Consider the following 20923-nt stretch of genomic DNA (forward strand, 5'->3'; position numbering starts at 1 on the left):
TACACCAAGGTTAATTTCTGAAATGCTAGGTCAGCCAGCAATTTAGTTATATCCAACAGTAAATAGTTTAGAGACTTACGAGCTGAGTCAGACACCACATTGGGAGTTATCATCTTACGACACTACACCTTACCACATTACACCCTACGTTAGTACACCTTATTCTGTCCTTACGCCACAAGTCACATTTCCATTTTGGGTACCTCCAAGGACAATACAGTACTAGAACATTAAGAATAAAAGAGGTGTTATGATGAAGAATATGCTGGCAGAAGCCATCTTTTCTTTGTTGGGAGTATGTGACACACCATTGTGTATTCACAGTTGCAATATTTGTTTTGTCATTAATATTTATTTATTAATGTATTTATTTATATATATATGATGTGAAAAGTGTATCGTATATTGAATTACTTACTAATTATTACTACTAAAGATTGAGTTTTAAACAATACAGCTCTAGCCACTAGAGAATACCGAGCTGTGGGTTAACATGGTGATGCACGTTGTGTTTACCTCAGACACTACCAAGCTGCACCTGTGGAAAGACTCTGAAGTCCCTGTGTGCTTTTATTTTTCCTGATAATTCAGGTAGTTTTAATCTGTCCGGGACTCGTAACAGATCCCATAATAACAGATCACATAATAACTTAATACAGCTGTACTGTAGTTACAATGTATTTGATTAAATGCTGTGCTTAATGTCATATTTTGTCAGAAACTCATTTCAGTCTTGTGAGGAATTGACTATATTCATGATACAAACATCAATTAAAATCTGATCTCAAGTTGATTTGTCATTGTGTTTTATTATTTCTGCACAAAAACAATAGAGAAATTAATTACATGTTCTTATCAATCATGTTTGTGACATTTTTTTGCATTTTGACAGTAATAAAGCGAATGATGAGACAACAATGAAATAGATACGCACACACTGATCTTACTGTCTATATGAGGATTTCTGACACATTTATTGTGTTACAGAAGTTGAGCTGCAGTATTAATGTCATGAAGAGACTCAATAACATCTCACTCTTACTGATTCATCATGCAGTTCAAAGCTTTATGGGCACAATCTCTCATCAGTCTGTTCTGATTTATTAACACAGTTTCACTGATGATCCAGGATAAACAGCAAACCCAGCATAGAGTGGCTGAGTGAATGTGGTCTGGACTGTGTGGATGAGACTCATTGTGTCAGAGACGCTGTAGAAGGACAGAGTTCCTGCACTCTCATCCACATACACTCCTATTCTACCGAAATTATCAGACAGTCCTATTCTATAACACCTGATGGGTTTCACATGGAGACTAGTCTGTATGTCACTGTGTCTGAATGAGTATCTGTCAGAGGAGCAGATCAAACTCCAGGACTGATCATTACATCCAAACACACATTCAACACCTCCCTTCCTGCTGATGACCTTATATGACACTGATATACATACGTCTCGTCCACTCCACTCAATCTCCCAGTAACAGCGTCCACACACACTCTCTCTACACAACACCTGACACACATGATTAAATCTGTCTGGATGATCAGGATACGACTGATTCTTGTTCACAAATGTCACCTTTCTGTTCTCCTCAGACAGAATGAGATAATTGTTTGCTGTGTTTGGATCCAGTGTGAGAAAACAGGCCCCTGAACACAAGAACGGAGACATTTATAACACACCAACAATCACAACAATCACTACAGCTGTGTGTGTGTGTGTGTGTGTGTGTGTGTGTGTGTGTGTGTTTGTTTGTTTGTAGACGTACATTTCTTCAGTCCTGCTGTAATCCTGGATTCTCCTCCATGATCCACACTAGAAAACACACACAGACATGTTCAGACAGTCAAAAAACTTTTGCTATGTAGTTGCCAAGGTACTCAGGGTGGTTGCTAGGTAGTTGCTATTTAGTTGCCTGGGTACTTGGGAGGTTGCTATGCAGGTGCTAAGGTATTTGGGGTGGTTGCTAGGCTTTTGTTATTTAGTGGCTAGGGTGTTCTGGGTAGTTTCTATATTGTTGCTATGCAGTTGCTAAGGTGCCTGGGGTGGTTGCTAGGCTGTTGCAACATGGTTGCCAAAGGTGGTTGCTAGTAGGGCTGTGTATCGGGACTGCACTGAATTTCACCTCGTCAGAATTGAGTGAAACCGCTGTTTATGAAACACTGCATACTGTAAGATCATCGCTGACTACAGGCAGAGCAAACAGTTGAGCTCATATATTAATAAAATCATCTTCACATTGCTGGTAGGTGATCATTGCACAAATCAACACACCTTTAAAAAATTAAAATGAGAAGTGTTCTAAACTAATAAGTGAATGTGATTTCACCAAGTACAACATGTTCCTGGATCAACATCCATGTCAACATTCCAATCGACCAATCAGAATTAAGGGATAACTTTTTAGGAAATGGTAGTTTTAGGCTTATGACAGAGGTTACGTGGTTTTACACCCTTGTTAATCAGCTATCATTTCCCTCTGATTTTAGGAATAAATTGTTGGTAGGGTTAGGTTTAGGGGATTGGGTTAAGCCTATATTTTTGGACATGAATGTTGATGTGGAACATGTCTTACTTGGCAAAATCACGGCGACCAAACTAATCAGTGTCCTCACGGATTTTGGCAAGTAAGACGTGTTCCTGGATCAACATCTTGAAAAGTTATCCCTTAATTCTGTTTGGATGATTGGAATATTGATCTAGGAACATGTTGTACTTGGTGAAATCATGTTCACCGTGTCCTCACTGTAGCTCACACATACACACACTCATTCACACACAAAGAAACTTCAACACTATCCCGCAGTTTTATCAATAAAATAGCTACATTATCTTTCTCAGCAAGGAGTTTGTAACATCATTGTTTTGAAGCAATTAAAGCCACAGCTGCACTGTCAAAAAAAGAAACACGGCAATAACTTTGGTTATTAATACATACACTGTCTCTCTCGTTTCTGGTGAGGGTGTTTAGCACGAGTGGACTGAGTGGTTTGAGCGTGTGCGGGGTAAGTGAACGATTTCTGTCTTTTGTCTAATGTGCCCCCTTTTCTCAGTGACGAGATAATAACAAAAGCTCTATCACTTTATGGTTAGCGTGGAAACTGGTTAGCGTGGAAACCCGATTAGCGTGACTTCTCTTGTTTGAAACATTGTTTCTTTTAGAAGATTTGTATACATGATAGTTCAGGATGATAAGGTATTGGATCTTTCACGTAGTTTTATAGTTGATTATTTTTATTACGTCATTTTTGTGACAACTGCTAAAACAAAGTGCTGTGGAAAAACAGGACATTCAATTTGCAGTTGCACAGAAAAGGGAGTCACTGAGAAAGGGGATGATGGTTATTTTTCAAGCACAAGTAATGCTAGTGTGGATTTACAGAATGCAGTTGTACAGGGTGAATCCCATAGAGAGACAGAAGTGGTTACTTGCGACGAGACGCCTAGAATAGAAACTGTTTTAGTAAGAGGTATGGACTCAGAAAATGGAGGAAACTGCAGTATCTAATGAACTACATTCAAAACTTACTGAAAAAGAAAGAGAATTTGGTACTACTGGAAATGATGATACACAGATGTTGTACAGAAAAGTTATAGAATTGTTTGTGCAAACTGGAAATGGCTCAGTAAATTAGAATGTCATGGAAAAGTTCATTTATTTCAGTAATTGAACTCAAATTGTGAAACTTGTGTATTAAATTCAATGTACACAGACTAAAGTAGTTTAAAACTACTTTTCCACCTTCGGGCCGAACCGTTCTCTTTGCTTAACCATTCCGTTCCGATCCGGGCCAGTCAGCACGGGTGCGGTTTTATTTTCCACTGTGGTGCTGATAACGGATCTCTTTGGAATGTAAATACAAATGCGTCAGTCGTTGCCTTGGTAACGCAATTCTAATGTAAACAGCCATATGGACAATGATCAGATATTTCTGTTTTTGGGACTCCTTTTTGAATCTGATATTTACTTTGTTAAATAACAGAAAAAAGGACACAACTTTTGGCGCAAAAAAACTAGAATAAACAGAAAGTGATGACAGGTATCATGTTACCAACAAATGCTGAGGGGATATGCATGCCAACGGAGACGGACACATAAGGTAAAACCTTTCTAAAAAATACCACATTTATTTACAGTATTAATGCATGAGCTATGAACGCAGCGTAACTGTTTACTTGGCTGTTTGATCAAATGGCACGCTTCTGCTTAGGACACACACTCTATCAGCACGTTTCAGCACGGTTGTCTAACCGTGCCGAGAATTCTGGGCCGAGAACGGTTTGTAATCGTGCCGTGCCGTACCAGGCTCAGGTAGAAACACAACTGGAACCATACTTGACCTAAGAACCGTTTGCCCCGACAGTGGAGAAGCAGCTTAAGTCTTTGGATCTTTTAATTGTGATGATTTTGGTTCACATTTAACAAAAATCCACCAATTCACTATCCTAACAAATTAGAATACTTCATAAGACCAATTAAAAAAAAAAAAACATTTTTAGTGAACTGTTGGCTTTCTGGAAACTATGTTTATTTACTGTATATGTACTCAATACTTGGTAGGGGCTCCTTTTGCTTTAATTACTGCCTCAATTTGGCGTGGCATGGAGGTGATCAGTCTGTGGCACTGCTGAGGTGGTATGGAAGCCCAGGTTTTTTTGACAGTGGTCTTCATCTCATCTGCATTTTTTGGTCTCTTGTTTCTCATTTTCCTCTCATAGATTCTGTATGGGGTTCAGGTCTGGTGAGTTTGCTGGCTGGTCACGCACACCAACACCATGGTCATTTAACCAACTTTTGGTGCTTTTGACAGTGTGGGCAGGTGCCAAAACCTGCAGGAAAATGAAATCAGCATCTTTAAAAAGCAGAAGGAAGCATGAAGTGCTCTAACATTTCTTGGTAAACGGGTGCACTGACTTTGTTTTTCAAAAAACACAGTGGACCAACACCAGCAGATGACACTGCACCTCAAATCATCACAGGCTGTGGAAACTTAACACTGGACTTCAAGCAACTTGGGCTATGAGCTTCTCCACCCTTCCTCCAGACTCTAGGACCTTGGTTTCCAAATGGAATACAAAACTTGCTCTCATCTGAAAAGAGGACTTTGGACCACTGGGCAACACTCCATTTCTTTCCACTCAACTTTCTGTTAACATGCTTGGATTCAGCACTATGTGAACAGCCAGCTTCTTTGGCAATGAATGTTTGTGTCTTACCCTCCTTGTGAAGGGTGCCAATGATTGTCTTCTGGACAGCAGTCTTCCCCATGATTGTGTAGCCTAGTGAACAAAACTGAGATACCATTTTGAAGGCTCAGGAAACCTTTGCAGGTGTTTTGAGTTGATTAGCTGATTGGCATGTCACCATATTCTAATTTGTTAAGATAGTGTATTGGTGGGTTTTTGTTAAATGTGAGCCAAAATCATCACAATTAAAAGAACCAAAGACTTAAACAACTTCAGTCTGTGTGCACTAATTTTATTTAATACACAAGTTTCACAATTTGAGTTGAATTACTGAAATAAACGAACTTTTCCATGTGTGGTAACCGTAGTTTAAGTGGAGTAATTGACTTTGGTCCATTGAATTATTAGAAATATAATGCACACTCAAAGTGGGTGTGCATTATTTTTCTAATAATTTAATGCTCTGTCATCAATTATTACTTACATAACTGAGAGCTATCAATTTTAACATTTATTAGACTGTTAAAAATAACAACTTCTCATTTAAGTGAACCTAAATCAATCTTCACCTCCATGTAAACCCATTATAATGCCATATTTTGCTACTTGTCCTTCAGCAAGTCGTAAATACGCAGCAATTGAATAAAGTTACCAAACATTAAATTGTACAATTAAATATAGAAGAATCCTCTTGAAATGCCGTCATTAGCTTAAAAGCGAGAGATATGATACCATCATCATCCAGTCAGTCTGGGATGACATGAAGAAACACAAAAACTGAGACAGACTAAATCCACAAAACTGTGGCAAAGTCTCAGAAATGCTTCAAGAAACCTACCTACAAAGCTACAGCAATGTTAAAAGCTTTTGGAAAATTTTGTCAAATGTGGATGCTGTCAAAAATAATATCATATATAGATTTGATCAATAAATTAAGTGAACATTTGGTGTGACCAGTTTAAAGCAACTTTTGCCCTTAAATGCATTTTGGAGACGTTGCCACAGTTCTTCTTGATTGTCTTAGTTTTTTCTCTTTCTTCATGTCATTCCAGACAGACTGGATGATAATGAGAGCAGACTCCTTGTGCAAACAAAAATTTCATTGGATTATTACAATTAATGGCAAAATAAATGTTTGAAAATGTAAACTGATATTTCCTACTGACACACTACAGCAAAAAATAGAAATAACACATTAAACCATTTTTAGCTGGTGAAAATACTAATGGCCTAAGACTTGTGCACAGTACTGTGCAACTATATATACTATGTAGCAGGGCTTGGTGATATGGCAAAAAACATATACTTATATTATTTTTTATTTAATTTCTTTTCTTGATTTTTTTATGATTTTGAACTAATCATCTTAAAGATGTAATTACAACATTATTCAATAACATGAAGTTGTTAACATGACGTAAATGTTAAACAAATCACTTGTTAAATAGATTTGCAGAAAAGATGCATGTTAACTACAACTACAGTCATGGCCAAAAGTTTTGAGAATTACATAAATATTGGAAATTGGAAAAGTTGCTGCTTAAGTTTTTATAATAGCAATCTGCATATACTCCAGAATGTTATGAAGACTGATCAGATGAATTGCATAGTCCTTCTTTGTGATGAAAATTAACTTAATCCCGAAAAAAACTTTCCACTGCATTTCATTGCTGTCATTAAAGGACCTGCTGAGATCATTTCAGTAATCGTCTTGTTAACTCAGGTAAGAATGTTGACGAGCAGAAGGCTGGAGATCATTATGTCAGGCTGATTGGGTTAGAATAGCAGACTTGACATTAAAAGGAGGGTGATGCTTGAATTCATTGTTCTTCCATTGTTAACCATGGTGACCTGCAAAGAAATGCGTGCAGCCATCATTGCATTGCATAAAAATTACTTCACAGGCAAGGATATTGTGGCTACTAAGATTGCACCTAAATCAACAATTTATCATCAAGAACTTCAAGGAAAGAGGTTCAATTCTTGTTAAGAAGGCTTCAGGGCGTCCAAGAAAGTCCAGCGCCAGGATCGTCTCCTAAAGAGGATTCAGCTGCGGGATCGGAGTGCCACCAGTGCAGAGCTTGCTCAGGAATGGCAGCAGGCAGGTGTGAGCGCATCTGCACACACAGTGAGGCGAAGACTTTTGGAAGATGGCCTGGTGTCAAGAAGGGCAGCAAAGAAGCCACTTCTCTCCAAAAAAAAACATCAGGGACAGATTGATCTTCTGCAAAAAGTATGGCGAATGGACTGCTGAGGACTGGGGCAAAGTCATATTGTCAGATGAAGCCTCTTTCCGATTGTTTGGGGCATCTGGAAAAAGGCTTGTCCGGAGAAGAAAAGGTGAGCGCTATCATCAATCCTGTGTCATGCCAACAGTAAAGCATCCTGAGACCATTCATGTGTGGGGTTGCTTCTCATCCAAGGGAGTGGGCTCACTCACAATTTTGCCCAAAAACACAGCCATGAATAAAGAATGGTACCAAAACACCCTCCAACAGCAACTTCCTCCAACAATCCAACAACAGTTTGGTGAAGAACAATGCATTTTCCAGCATGATGGAGCACCGTGCCATAAGGCAAAAGTGATAACTAAGTGGCTCTGGGACCAAAACGTTGAAATTTTGGGTCCATGGCCTGGGAAACTCCCCAGACCTTACTCCCATTGAGAACTTGTGGTCAATCCTCAAGGGGCAGGTGGACAAACAAAAACCCACCAATTCTGACAAACTCTAATAAGTGATTATGAAAGAATGGGTTGCTATCAGTCAGGATTTGGCCCAGAAGTTGATTGAGAGCATGCCCAGTTGAATTGCAGAGGTCCTGAAAAAGAAGGGCCAACACTGCAAATACTGACTCTTTGCATAAATGTCATGTAATTGTCGATAAAAGCCTTTGAAACGTATAAAGTGCTTGTAATTCTATTACAGTACATCACAGAAATAACTGAAACAAAGATCTAAAAGCAGTTTAGCAGCAAACTTTGTGAAAACTAATATTTGTGTCATTCTCAAAACTTTTGGCCACGACTGTACATCTTGCACAAACTTGTCTTATGTTTAAAAATATTACGAGGAAAATTATTTGAAAAATCTCAAAAATCAAGGAAAATTCAAATTCAAAAGGACAGAAGGTATAGAACAAGTAGAAAATTAACTATAAATGTTCTGTAAAAACAATAAACAACAGCTTTCAGCCTGTGACCATGATGCAAACATGAAATAGTAGTAGTAGTTCTTAACAGGCTTTTTTAAAAATTCGATTACACTGCTTTTCCATTGTTTTTTCTATGTAAACATGGATACGTTTGACTGTTGCACTCAGGTCTCTTGCAGCATCTCATGCATGAAACGACATTCTAAAAATGCGTGGCTCAAGTTAAAGGAAGTTCACCCCCTTCATGCACATTTTCCTATTCCACTGCCCTTGTCACATCTTTGTCAAAACAAAAGCGCAATCTGTGTGAATGGCACCTAGCAATATGAGCATGTCATGCATTAGCGGTTAATCACGTGGATCATTCTTTTCTCATTACTGTTATCATTGGCATACTGTCAATATGTGTAATTCTAACATTTGGTAATATTTCTATTAAAAATTGCGATTCCTTGATTTCTAAAAAATACTACATTAAAATCTAATTAATTGATTGCCCTATTATATATATAGCACATAGATACTGAGGAGTTAAAATAGAACAATCTAAAATCTTCCTGCTAGACATACTTCAGTTTCTCCAATGAGCAGGTTGAATCCAACAGTTTTTCAGTGAGTAGTTTGACTCCTGAATCTCCGAGGTGATTGTAGCTCAGATCCAGCTCTCTCAGGTGTGAGGGGTTTAAAATCAGAGCTAAAGAAACATAATGACAGCCTTTCTCTGTCACCATACAGCCAGACAATCTGAAAACACACCAATAGTCCATGTGACAATCAGATAAATCTCTTTCACATATTTATACCCATTTCAGCCATGAATTATTCCTATATGGTCATGTCGTAAGGTCAGTGTTAAAAGTAAATGTATATGAAAAAAAAATGCCATCATAAATTACTCATTCTAAATTATATGATGGAATTGGCTGTCCAGTGGAGTCACCAGTGTTACTTGAAAAACATCACTTAAAACATTGCTTAACATCACTTTCTGTTTTTATCTATTTGATGTCATGTGGTGAGAGTGAAATTGCCTTTTATGCATTATTTCCAACCACTACTGAAGAAACCAGCTACTGTTTGTTCTTGAAAAAACTGAACAATTCCAAAACAACTCTGTAATTCTGACAAGAAAATGCAACAATGCATATTATTTACATGTAGCATATCAGGTCTATGTGGTATGTAAGACACTCTTGCTCACGTATAAGAGAAACAAAGAGCACTCTCAGCTAAGTGATGGTGAGCTGGGCACTTAACACTAGGGTTTAAGGTAACTTTGTTACTACTTAGCCCCATTAAACATCTGTAAAAACACCTACACCTATACTTTGTGTTCTTCCTTGCAATTGTTAAAGTGCCCCTATTATGCCATTTTAAAGATTGCTAATATTGTTTCATGAGACTCCTAAAACAGGTTTACATGTATGCAAGGTCAAAAAACACTTCAGTTTTCTCCAAAAATAGATTTAATTTTACCCCATTTCTAAATGATTACTAAACAACTCGTACAAAGCAGTTCAAAGAATCTCTGAACCCCTCCTTTCCGTGAGCCCTCACTGCTGTGATTGGTCAGATGGAACAGTCCTTTATGATTGGTCTACAGCTACAGCGTGTCGGAGAACGAAACACCCACTGCCATAACTGACTGACAGCCCTGATACTTCTCAATACATAGAAAAGATGGCATCGATTTTACCATAACAATTCCAGCCAGAGTCTGACGATGAAACGGCTGAAGTGGCTGATCGACAAGTTAGCTCGGACTACCATGGAAAGTGCTCGCAATTTGCTTTTGTAACCGAACCAGGCACACCTCTATGTTGTAAACTTCAGCAATGTATAATGCATTATAGCAGCTTTCACACCGAACTGGGTTCGCTGGGTTCAGTGCAGCCCTTCAGAGCACAGCGGCAAAAGTTCATTTGAACTTTGTTGGCAGTGTGTGCGCTCTGCTGCGGGTCCGCTTTGGTCGAGGCAGAAACAAGCCGTCCTCGCAGGGCGGAAGGCATTGAAATGAACGTGTTTCATAGCACAACGCTTTCCGCATTCAGTGTGAAAGCCGCTTCATGCGCCATCCTTTTTCATTACTCCAACTAATGAGACAGACAGACAGTCAAGCTGCATCAATCACAAATTGTCAGACTACAGTGGGTCCACAGCTGATTAACAGAACTACAGAAGTGTGATTTAGCCGGTTAGCAAGACGTGCAGGGTTGTTACACAACATAACATACACAACTACGTATTTTGAACAATTGCCAGAAAATACAATCTTTGTAGATTCATCATCTTTTGGAAGTGAATATAAAACAGTTTTACTCACAGCGTATGATACAGCGTCTTCCGTATAATGTACGTGTAAATTTCCATGTGACGTAAACCCCATGGAAATGTATGGCCGGGCAAGTTGTTTGCGACGTAGAACGTGGGTGGACATTATGCAAATCTGTTACTTCATGACGTGGCCGTAACAGAAAAATATTCGAAATCCTGACAACTCGTTTAGGCAAATGTGAGTTGACTCTTTTTTTGATAGACAATAACTTTATGTATCGTGCACTGTCGGCTTCACAACTTTGCAGATAGTTTATGTTCACATACAGCTACATGACACACTGCATGAAAGGACATATTTGAAAACGCATAATAGGAGCACTTTAACACTGATTTCATTTGATCTGTAACTTATTCTTCTTATTCTATAGTTTTAATTAGAAATTTTGATAAAGCTTATACATCTTTGAATTTAACATAAAAGGTGACACTTTTAATAAAGTTAGGGAAAAAATGACATTAAAAAAAAGGCATAAAAAACCCTGTAAATCACTTTCAAATATCACCTCGTAATACTGATCAGAAGGTGCTCCTGAATTTATTTTACTGAAACCATTTACCTAAGTATCTCCAGCTGACAGTTTGGACTCTTCAGTCCATCAGAGAGAAGCTTCACTCCAGAATCCTTCAGGTCATTGTTACTCAGGTCCAGCTCTCTCAGGACAGTGTTTGAGGATTGTAAAACTGATGATAAACTCCCACAAGTCTGAGCAGTGACATTGCATCCACATAGCCTGTTTGAAGAACAAAACAAACAACTATATTGAAAACAAATAAATGGCCTTCCTTTAGTTTTGAAATGTATGTTTCAGTTATTCATTTCTTCATAAAACACCTGTTACAGCAATGCAGGGAAGGCTGGACCCCACTGCAGCAAGTTCCAATGAACAAAGAAAATTTAAGTCTTTCTGTCACTGGTTTTAGAGAAAAAGTGCTTGATTACTTATATGCTGATGCGTTTTGGAAAGATGTTGTGAAGCGTGTACAAGAATACAACATTGTTAATCAAGACACCATTGTGATTGACAGTAATAATGCTGCCTACAGGTAGAAGGCATTTTTTGCTTCATTATTTCACCAAATAAATAGTTTCTTGCTAAATTGGTACCAGGTGTTTTACCAGGCTGGCTCACGTAAATAAAGATATATTTCTTTCCTCACAAAAAAGGTACCAGCAGGAAAGAAATATATGTAGGACATGCTGGATAGCATAGTTTTCAGCAGTACAGTATAACACAGAGCATGTTGGATTGAAATGGAGGTAGGAATCAAATACTAATCTCTGTACAAAATAAATTATGTGAAATTATTCTTTGCTGATCTGTCAAAGTCATCAGTGTCACAGCCTAGTTGTATACTTTTTCCTTAATTTTCAGAAATGTAATTACATTTAACATTGGGGTGAACATTGTTCTGACTGTCATTCTGTTTGAATTTTTCATTCACAGATGTGTAGCAGGCGTCCAGCATCATTGGTGGAAAGAGTACATGAGACACTTCAAGACACAAATCTGGCTCAATCTCTAAATGCCCAGATGTTCATTATGGCTGACAAGTCCAAGGTTATCCTCCAGCTTCTCATAATCTTCCTGAGTAGATGTCCAGTGACCACAAAGATATTATATTATCTGGAAGATTTACATGTTAGCTTTGCTGCCAATAAGGAGCTTCAGTATAAAGTATGCGCATAGTACTTTGAGAACCTTGAACTCCCATTTGCTATTAAGACAGATTCTTGACACAGTCAAGCATACAACAGTGAAGAGGATAAACTCAACAAGTGCATGGCAGATGGCCAAACAGTCATAAAGTTGATCAGGAGATCAGGCTGTTTGACACTTGTATCACTGCATTAATGGATGACAATGTGTTACAAGACCATTTCACATTTTAATGATGTGCCACAAAATGAACTAACTTCTTACTTGACAAGTTTGGGGCCAGCAGCACTCAGAGCTTAATTATCTGGAGTGATGGATTGGGATGTATTCTAAAAAGTCTTTATGAGAAACGACCGGCATTGAGTATGGTTAAAAGTGATGTGGAGGGTTTTAATGACCTCACATTTCACTTAAAACATAAAAATATTAAAGTAAAAAAAACACAAAAAAAACACAAACAAACAAAAACACAGGTCAGTGTTGCTAACTGCTTTCAATTGAAAGTAGTTCAAACAGTTGCTAAATGTAGCTGATGAGGATGTGGTCATAATGGTGAGTTCACTGATCTATATAAATACAAATATCTAAATACGGTTTGTCCAAGAATTTATTTATTTGTTTTTGTTTTGTTTTTTTGTTTTTTGCTGTGCTTTTGAATAATGTCTCAGTGTGAGGAAGTCACATTTAGCACTAAATTGGCAACACTGACACTGACTACAATATAATCGGTTATTATCATTTTGTTGGTCCTCTCTTGTTTTTGGATGTGTTCATAATTTCTTTGTATGACAGCATGGCCAAAAATTATGACCGGACAATTTGGCTTGTTTCTTTGCATTATTATCAGAAATAAAACTGATAAAATTGAATTAAAATAAAATTCACTCCAAGCTAATATGCACTATGCTTACAAAATCAGTAACACATTTTTTTCTCTTGGCCACAACTATATGGCAGTTCATTGACTTTCCAACTGACCGTCAAACCATGTTGCAAAAACATGCCACTTTTATGAGGATTATGGCTTTCTTGGAGTTATTGGAGCTGTTGATGGAACTCATGTTCACATCATTGCTATAACTGTAAACAAGGAGACACACCGATATAAAAAGATTTCAAAACATTAATAATAATTTGTGATAATTTTGCACAATGCAAAGCATTTAAAAATACATTGAAACATTAAATAGTGTCTTAATTAAATGATTTTATTGTAGTTACATCAAATGATGATGGAGATGATGCAGAGTCGTGTATGCTAGTTGAAGTTTTGAGGCGGGCACGGATATCTGAGACACAGCCTAGTGGTAAAACTTAACTTAGAACACGAAACTCTCAACTGAAGGAAAAAGAGAAACTAAAGTAAAAGAAAGAAAGAAATAAGATGATGAGACTAGATGGTGGATCTTTTTTTTTTTAAAAGAGTGGCTGACATGCAAGCCAGGGAGCACTCAAAGAACGCAAAAAGCGGCGGCAAAATTGATGGCAAAAAGCACAAACTAAAAGCATGGTTATAGGAGCGATGGCTAAGATCAATAGCCAAAAGCATGACTAAAAGCAATGGCTAAGAGCCCTTACTAAAAGCTAGAAGCATGACTAAAAGCAAAATTTGATGGTGTCCTGAGTTTTTAAACTCAGCCTCTGGACACATCCCAAATGGTGTCTTGACCAATTAGATGTTGTCGTAACTTGGGATATTGCTATGTTTCTCCTCCAGGAAAGAAGGGTGGGCAGCCACATGTTCCCCCACTCTGATGGAACCAGCCAATCACAGCACGGAAATGGAGAAGCGCCAAACTGCAATCTCCTCCTCATCAGAAAGGGATAAGAGGCCATCCAATCATGGCTTCCCGAACGGCCTGCCCCACCATGGCCTCCTGAACTGTCTGCTCCGCCACGGCCCCTTGAGCTCCCTGCTCTGCCATGGCTTCCTGAACTCCCTGATCCACCTTGGAGGCCTTCCTTGTCTCTGCCCTGTTCCTACCTTGCACCAGCCTCAAGGTCGCCCACAATCTGTCACGTTTCTCACCCAAACAACTTGTTACAACTCATCAGACTGATCTCTTCCGCTGGATCAGCCATGATCTCATCTGAGGTGAATTCTGTGTTATTCCTGTCAGCATGTCTTCTTCCAGAAAGGAACAATAGCCAAGATGAACTTGATGAATCGTCAAGCTTTGTTTACATTGATGTGGGCATTTACATTAAAAGTAGAGATATCAGGCTGTCTATAGATACATCTCTAAGTATCGCTTATGTGACCATCAATCCCAGGAAGTTAATCTTGGGTTTCTTGCTCCAAAATTGACAATCTCCTTCCTGAGTTGGAATTATCAATAATTGTGTTATTTTGTGTTAATGTTGCAAGATGTTCAAAGCTGTGAAGGAGTTGGCTGTTTGGGCTTATGTCAGGCTGGCTGGTGCTAGGGCCTGATTTACAATCATCCATGTTGTCTTGGGCCAATTTGTGGAACTCAGACTCAGGTTTCAACAATGTTCTGATAGAATCTTCAATTTGTCTGATTTGCTCTGTTACCCTACACCGTGTTTGCTGCTCGACCAGCAAAGTGCATTCTGTATCAGATTCTGACATAATTGTTGCATGCACCACATTTTATACTGCCTCTTGAGCTTGTCAGTATTTGCATGCAATTTGTATACTTCGCGACAATTGGTCAGTCAATTAGACTGGCGGGAGCCAGGAAAGGTTGAAAGGGAAGTATTACTCATAGCAGAGAAAGTTCTGCAATGTCTTGTTCCTACTCTCATGGAACTGAGGTTATCATAGTTTTCGGAGATGATTTTAATCTTCTTTGAGCTATAGTTTCACACACACATTTTTTACATTTACGTGGAAATGACGCATAGTTGGGACTCTTAGAATAGATGAATTAAATACGTAAGTTGATGCATTGCCTTTTTTCTTAATGCACTGTTGGCATTCTGTTTAGGCAAATGCACACATAAACATCAAACGAGGCTCGAGCACCTGCCCTTTTTTCCTGAAGAGAAAGCACTTTTTTTTTCCTGGGGATTTTTTACAATTAATATATGTATATGTGTGTGTGCGCGTGTTTCTGTTTGTGCAAAGACTAAACTACCAGTGCCTCGAATTTACACTGAATTATCCAAAAGACAAAAGGCAAATATAGTTAATTTGTATTGTTAACGTCTATGACTCACGAGTTACCATGTCCAAAGTTAGCTAAAGTTTAGCTAAGGCAATGTATCATGTGCATATATACTATAATAACAACAAAAGTATTAAAACAATTTATTGTCTTGTGTAAAATAAACAAATTATTAGTGAAAATATGTCCCTCTCCTTTGTGCAGTCATTTATTATAATTATATATACTTAAAACTTTCAGGATAGAAAACATGTACAGTCATGTGAAAAAGTTAGGACACCCTATTGAATTTCATGGTTTTCTGTATCGGGACATAATAAAAAATGATCTGGTCCTTGGCAAGTCTAAAAATTTAGAAAATAAGTCCTCAGGTAAACATCATCACATGTCATATCACACTGTGTCATTATTTATTTAACAACAATAAAGCCAATATGGAAAGGCTATGTGTGATAATGTTAGGACACCCTATGAGTCAGTTGCCTGTAGATCCACTTTTAGCAGCAATAACTTGAAGCATTCATTTTCTGTGTGACTTTATCTGTCTCTCACATCGTTCTGGAGGAATCTGGACCACTCTTCTTTTCAACATTGCTCCAGTTTATTGAGGTTTGTGGGCATTTGTTTATGCACAGCTCTCACCACAGCATTTGAGTCAGGATGAGCTCTGGACTTGGACTGGGCTGTTGCAACACCTTAATTCTTTCCTTTTCAGCCATTCTGTTGTAGATTTGATGATGTGCTTGGGATCATTGTCCTGTTGCATGATCCAGTTTTGGCCCAACTTTAGATGTCGGACAGATGCCCTTGCATTTGACTGTAGAATACTTTGATATACAGAGGAGTTCATGGATAACTCAATGACTCTAAAGTGTCCAGGTCCTGTGGCTACAAAACAAGCCCAAATGATCAGCCCTCCTCCAGGATGTTTGTCTTTTGGTATGAGGTGTTTGTGATGATATGCTTTTTAGGTTTTCACCAAAATTGGTGCTGTGCATTATGGCCAAACATCCCCACTTCGGTCTTGTCTGTTTAAAGGATACTATTTTAGAAGACTTGTGTTTTGTTCAGATGCAACTTTGCAGACCTAAACTGTGCTGCAATGCTGCAATGAAGTTTTCTTCTGCCAAGCCTTCCAAACATGACATTTTCGTCCCATATTTTTCTAATGCCATTGTCATGAACTTTATCATTTAACCTGTTAACTGAGGCCTGTAGAGTCTGAGGTGTAGTTCTTGGGTTGCCTGCCATTTCTCTGAGCTTTACACGGTCTGATCTTGGGGTGAATTTTCTGTGACGTCCACTCCTGGAAGGAGAGGTGTCTGTTTTAAATGTCTCTCACTTGTGAATAAAGGTCAGATATTACTCTTCTCAGATTGATGGCAGCAACAATTGCTTCTCTAAGATGATTGCTGATGTCTTACCTCCTTGGCAATGTGTTAACACACACCTGAAGGCTCCAGACCAGCAAACTGACAAAGCTTATGCTTTTATAGAGGTGCTCGCACTTGCTGATGATCAGTTAATCAAAGGTATTTAATTATCAGTGCTTGACTGTTATTTACCCTCTTAATTCCAGTGTTAATAGTAAGGGTGTCCTAACTTTGTCACACATGGCTTTTCTATTTTGGCTTTATTTTTGTTCAGTGAATAATGACACGGTGCAATTTGTCATGTGTTGTTGTTCATCTGAGGTTTTATTTTCAAAGTAAGACCAGCCAAGCACCCTTTTTTTAAAAAAAAAAATGATGTCCTGATACATAAAACCATGGAATTCAGTAGGGTGTCCTAACTTTTTCACATGACTGTACATTGTGACTTAGTTTCCTTTGTTGTTGCCTGTTCTTGTGATAAAATTAGTGAATGCTAAAGCAGACCATGGTCTCTATGTGAAATAATTATTTTGTAGACATCTGTTGAAAAATGAAACAACATGATACAGTTGGGTAAGTGTGAGGGAATTAAAATAAGAAATTCAGAGGTGTGTTAATATATTTAACATTGTTTTGAAAAATAAATAACTAAAAATAAAATTAAATAAAATAAAATGAGAAGTGCCCTTTTTTTTTATTTGAGCCCCTGCCCCTAAAGTGTCTGTGCATGTCCCTGATTCTGTTAATTAACTGCTTATGTAATCCGAATTCATTTTTTAATTAAATGTTTTATAATTAATGCATTGTTTGCATTTGTTAAGTTAATGCATCGATGGTATGTTTATATTAATTGTAGATTTGGTATTACATATGAAGTGAAATGTTAAAAATATGTTGAAAATATGTTATTATCAGTGTTCTCTTTTTATAAATTACAGAGCCCAGTGGTTCTTGAGGTCAGAAAAATAATAAATAATGTTAGAGTAATGTTGTCTTGGGTATATTTCATTGCAAAACAACACAAGAAAAAAGCCCTGCAAATCCTGTAGGGTCTGATATAGAGATCACACAAAACCTCCTCAGGTGGATTAGTAAGTGTCTCACACACCTCTCCTGCTCACTGCCAAAAATTAGATTTTTTTTTAATTTGGAAAAAATTAAAGCGTGTGCTAGAATCACAAATGTGGTCATGTTTTTAAAGTGGAGTGATTGTTTTCTTTTTTTTTTTTTTTTTTTTTTACTTTATTTTTATAAACTTCAACACAATAACAAACAAACAACACTCCTTCATGGGTACATACATAAATATTTTTCCAAAGTATAACACAATAAGTGAAAAATAAATTGAATAAATTTCAGCCTGGTCAACTGGTTACAAAATAAGCAAATATTTGTAAGCATGTATATGAGAATATTTGTGGTCGTACATTCATAGACATGATACTTATTTCTGTAGGAGTACTACCAAGCAGCCATTGATCCTAGTTACATATATTTACAATAATAAGTGCACATATTCCACTTTGGGATTTATCTGACTTCTCTCTGTTTTGATGTGTAGATTGTCCATTTTCCCCAATGCCATGGAGTGATTGTTTTCAATGTTACTTACCAAACTGATCTGGATTCTTTAACCACAGGTAACAAATACTGAAGAACTTCATCTGCTCTATGTTTTCTTCCAATAAACTGTTTTAGATCAAAAACATCCATCTTCTGCTCTGATGTCAGCAACACATAAACCAGAGCTGACCACTGTGAAGAGGAGAGTTTGGTTTCTCTTATTTCTCCAGATTTCAGATAATGCTGGATCTCCTGCATCAGTGAATCATCACCCAGTTCATTCAGACAGTGAAACAGATTGATGGATTTCTCTGGAGAACGATTCTCCCTGATCTTCTGCTTGATGTGCTCAACTGTTTCCTCTTTGCTGTAGGAGCAGCTTCCTGACTTTGTCAGTAGTTTTCGTAAGAGAGTCTGATTGGACTCCACTGAGAGACCCAGAAAGAAACGCAGGAAAAGATCCAGATGTCCATTCTTACTCTGTAAAGCCTCATGCACAGCTCTCTGATGCAGCTCAGATAATAAATTATATTTCTTCTGGTTAAAAAACCTAAACAACAGACTTTGTTTGTTTTGGTCAAATACATTTTTCTTCTTGTTTGTAAAGGAGAGGTGTGCATATAGAGCTGCTAGATGTTCCTGAAGGCTCAGATGAACAAAGCAGAAGACTTTCCCCTGATACAAGCCCAACTCCTCTCTGAAGATCTGAGTGCACAATCCTGAGCACACTGATGCTTCTGTCACATCAATGCCACACTCTCTCACGTCTTTATCATAGAAGATCAGGTTGCCTTTCACAAGCTGCTGAAAAGCCAGTTTCCCCAGTTTGAAAATCATGTCTTCATCTGTCATGTTCTTCTCATAGTCCTTCTCATGTTTGATGTTGGTCTGAATGATCAGGAAGTGTGTGTACATTTGAGTGAGAGTCTTGGGAATCTCTCCACTCTCTGCTTGACTCAACATCTTCTCTAGAACAGCGGCTGAGATCCAGCAGAACACTGGGATGTGACACATGATGAAGAGGCTCCTTGATGACTTCAGGTGTGAGATGATCCTGTTGGCCAGACTCTGATCACTGATTCTCTTCTTGAAGTATTCCTCCTTCTGTGGCTCATTGAATCCTCGTACCTCTGTCACTCGATGGACATTATCAGAGGGAATGAGATCAGCTGCTGCTGGTCTGGAGGTGATCCAGATGAGAGCAGAGGGAAGCAGATTCCCCACAATGAGGTTCATCAGCAGCACATCCACTGAGGCTGATTCAGATATATTACATAGTTTCACTTCACTCCTAAAGTCCAGAGACATACGACACTCATCCAGACCGTCAAGGATGAACAACACTTTATATATATCACTAGATATTCCCATTTCTTTTGTTTCAGGAAAAAATAAATTAAGAAGATCTGAAAGACTAAGTGTTTTGTCCTTCATCAAGTTGATTTCTCTGAAAGGAAGTGGAAATATGAGCTGGACGTCCTGATTTTCTTTCCCTTCAGCCCAGTCCAGGATGAACTTCTGCACAGAGACTGTTTTTCCAATGCCAGCGACTCCCTTTGTCAGCACAGTTCTGATGGGTTTGTCTTGTCCAGGTAAAGGTCTAAAGATGTCATTGTATTTGATGGCTGTGTCCTCTGTTGCTGTTCTCCTGGATTGTGTCTCAATCTTTCTCACCTCATGCTCATTATTGATCTCTCCACTCTCACTCTCTGTGATGTAGAGCTCTGTGTAGATCTCATTCAGCAGTGTTGGGTTTCCCTGCATTGCTGTTCCCTCATAGAGATGCTCAAACTTCTTCATCAGATTCGATCTAAATGTGTTAAGGACTTCACGTCTGTAAAATAATAAAAATAATAATAAAAAAAATAATAAAAATCCACATTAGTACATGTGTTATTAAGCAAAGTGGGTCTCATTCACTAATAATGGCATGGATTATTTTGTATTTGTGTGCACAGGAGAACCTCTCATTAAAAATCTCTGGCTAATTCACTACACGTATATACACACATGAATTAGTTCTTAACCCTGTCCTGATGTTAGTGAATTTGGAATTTGGCTGTCTGCACAACCTTTCCTTTACAACCTAATCTCAGTCTCGTCAAACATGCTGCTGTTTGCAGACGTGCTCTCACCTGATCCTCAAGCAATGCTAAATTCTCACCAGTTCTCACTATAAACACCTTTCATACAGACCCAGATTACAGACCTCTCATGAGCCAGTTGTGCATATATCTGCGTTATTCAGAGAAACCTTACAGCTGAACATGTAATGCAGTTTTCTTACTGTCACTGTATGTGATAAAATGTATTAAAGATTCAATTATTATTTAATAATTATATATTTTTATATATGGTTTATGTAACAATTAATTAGTAAACATACTTTGTTTATAATTATAGGTTAATCATGTTAAAATGAAATATAACTGCTTAACATGATCATAAGTGCTTTTTGTGCAAAAGTGGTTTCAGTTGTTTCTACTTTTTTTGTTAAATTAGAATACATTTTAGTACAA

The 20923-nt window shown here is 37.9% G+C and overlaps 1 protein-coding gene across 1 annotated transcript in view; it reads right to left on the reverse strand.

Moving 5' to 3' along the window:
* Window positions 1-789: 789 nt before the first annotated feature.
* Window positions 790-20923, reverse strand: part of LOC127161169 (NACHT, LRR and PYD domains-containing protein 3) — a 28400-nt gene continuing 8266 nt past the window's right edge. Inside the window, exons 6-10 of the mRNA XM_051103815.1 lie at window positions 18454-20238; window positions 11237-11410; window positions 8913-9086; window positions 1771-1817; window positions 790-1651 (exon numbers count right to left, since the gene is read on the reverse strand). Of these exons, the coding sequence (XP_050959772.1) occupies window positions 1104-1651; window positions 1771-1817; window positions 8913-9086; window positions 11237-11410; window positions 18454-20238 (2728 nt within the window). The 3' untranslated portion in view covers window positions 790-1103. The remainder of the gene's footprint in view (window positions 1652-1770; window positions 1818-8912; window positions 9087-11236; window positions 11411-18453; window positions 20239-20923) is intronic.

This window comes from Labeo rohita, unplaced genomic scaffold (genome assembly GCF_022985175.1).
Source record: "Labeo rohita strain BAU-BD-2019 unplaced genomic scaffold, IGBB_LRoh.1.0 scaffold_57, whole genome shotgun sequence".
Classification (NCBI taxonomy): Eukaryota; Metazoa; Chordata; class Actinopteri; order Cypriniformes; family Cyprinidae; genus Labeo; species Labeo rohita.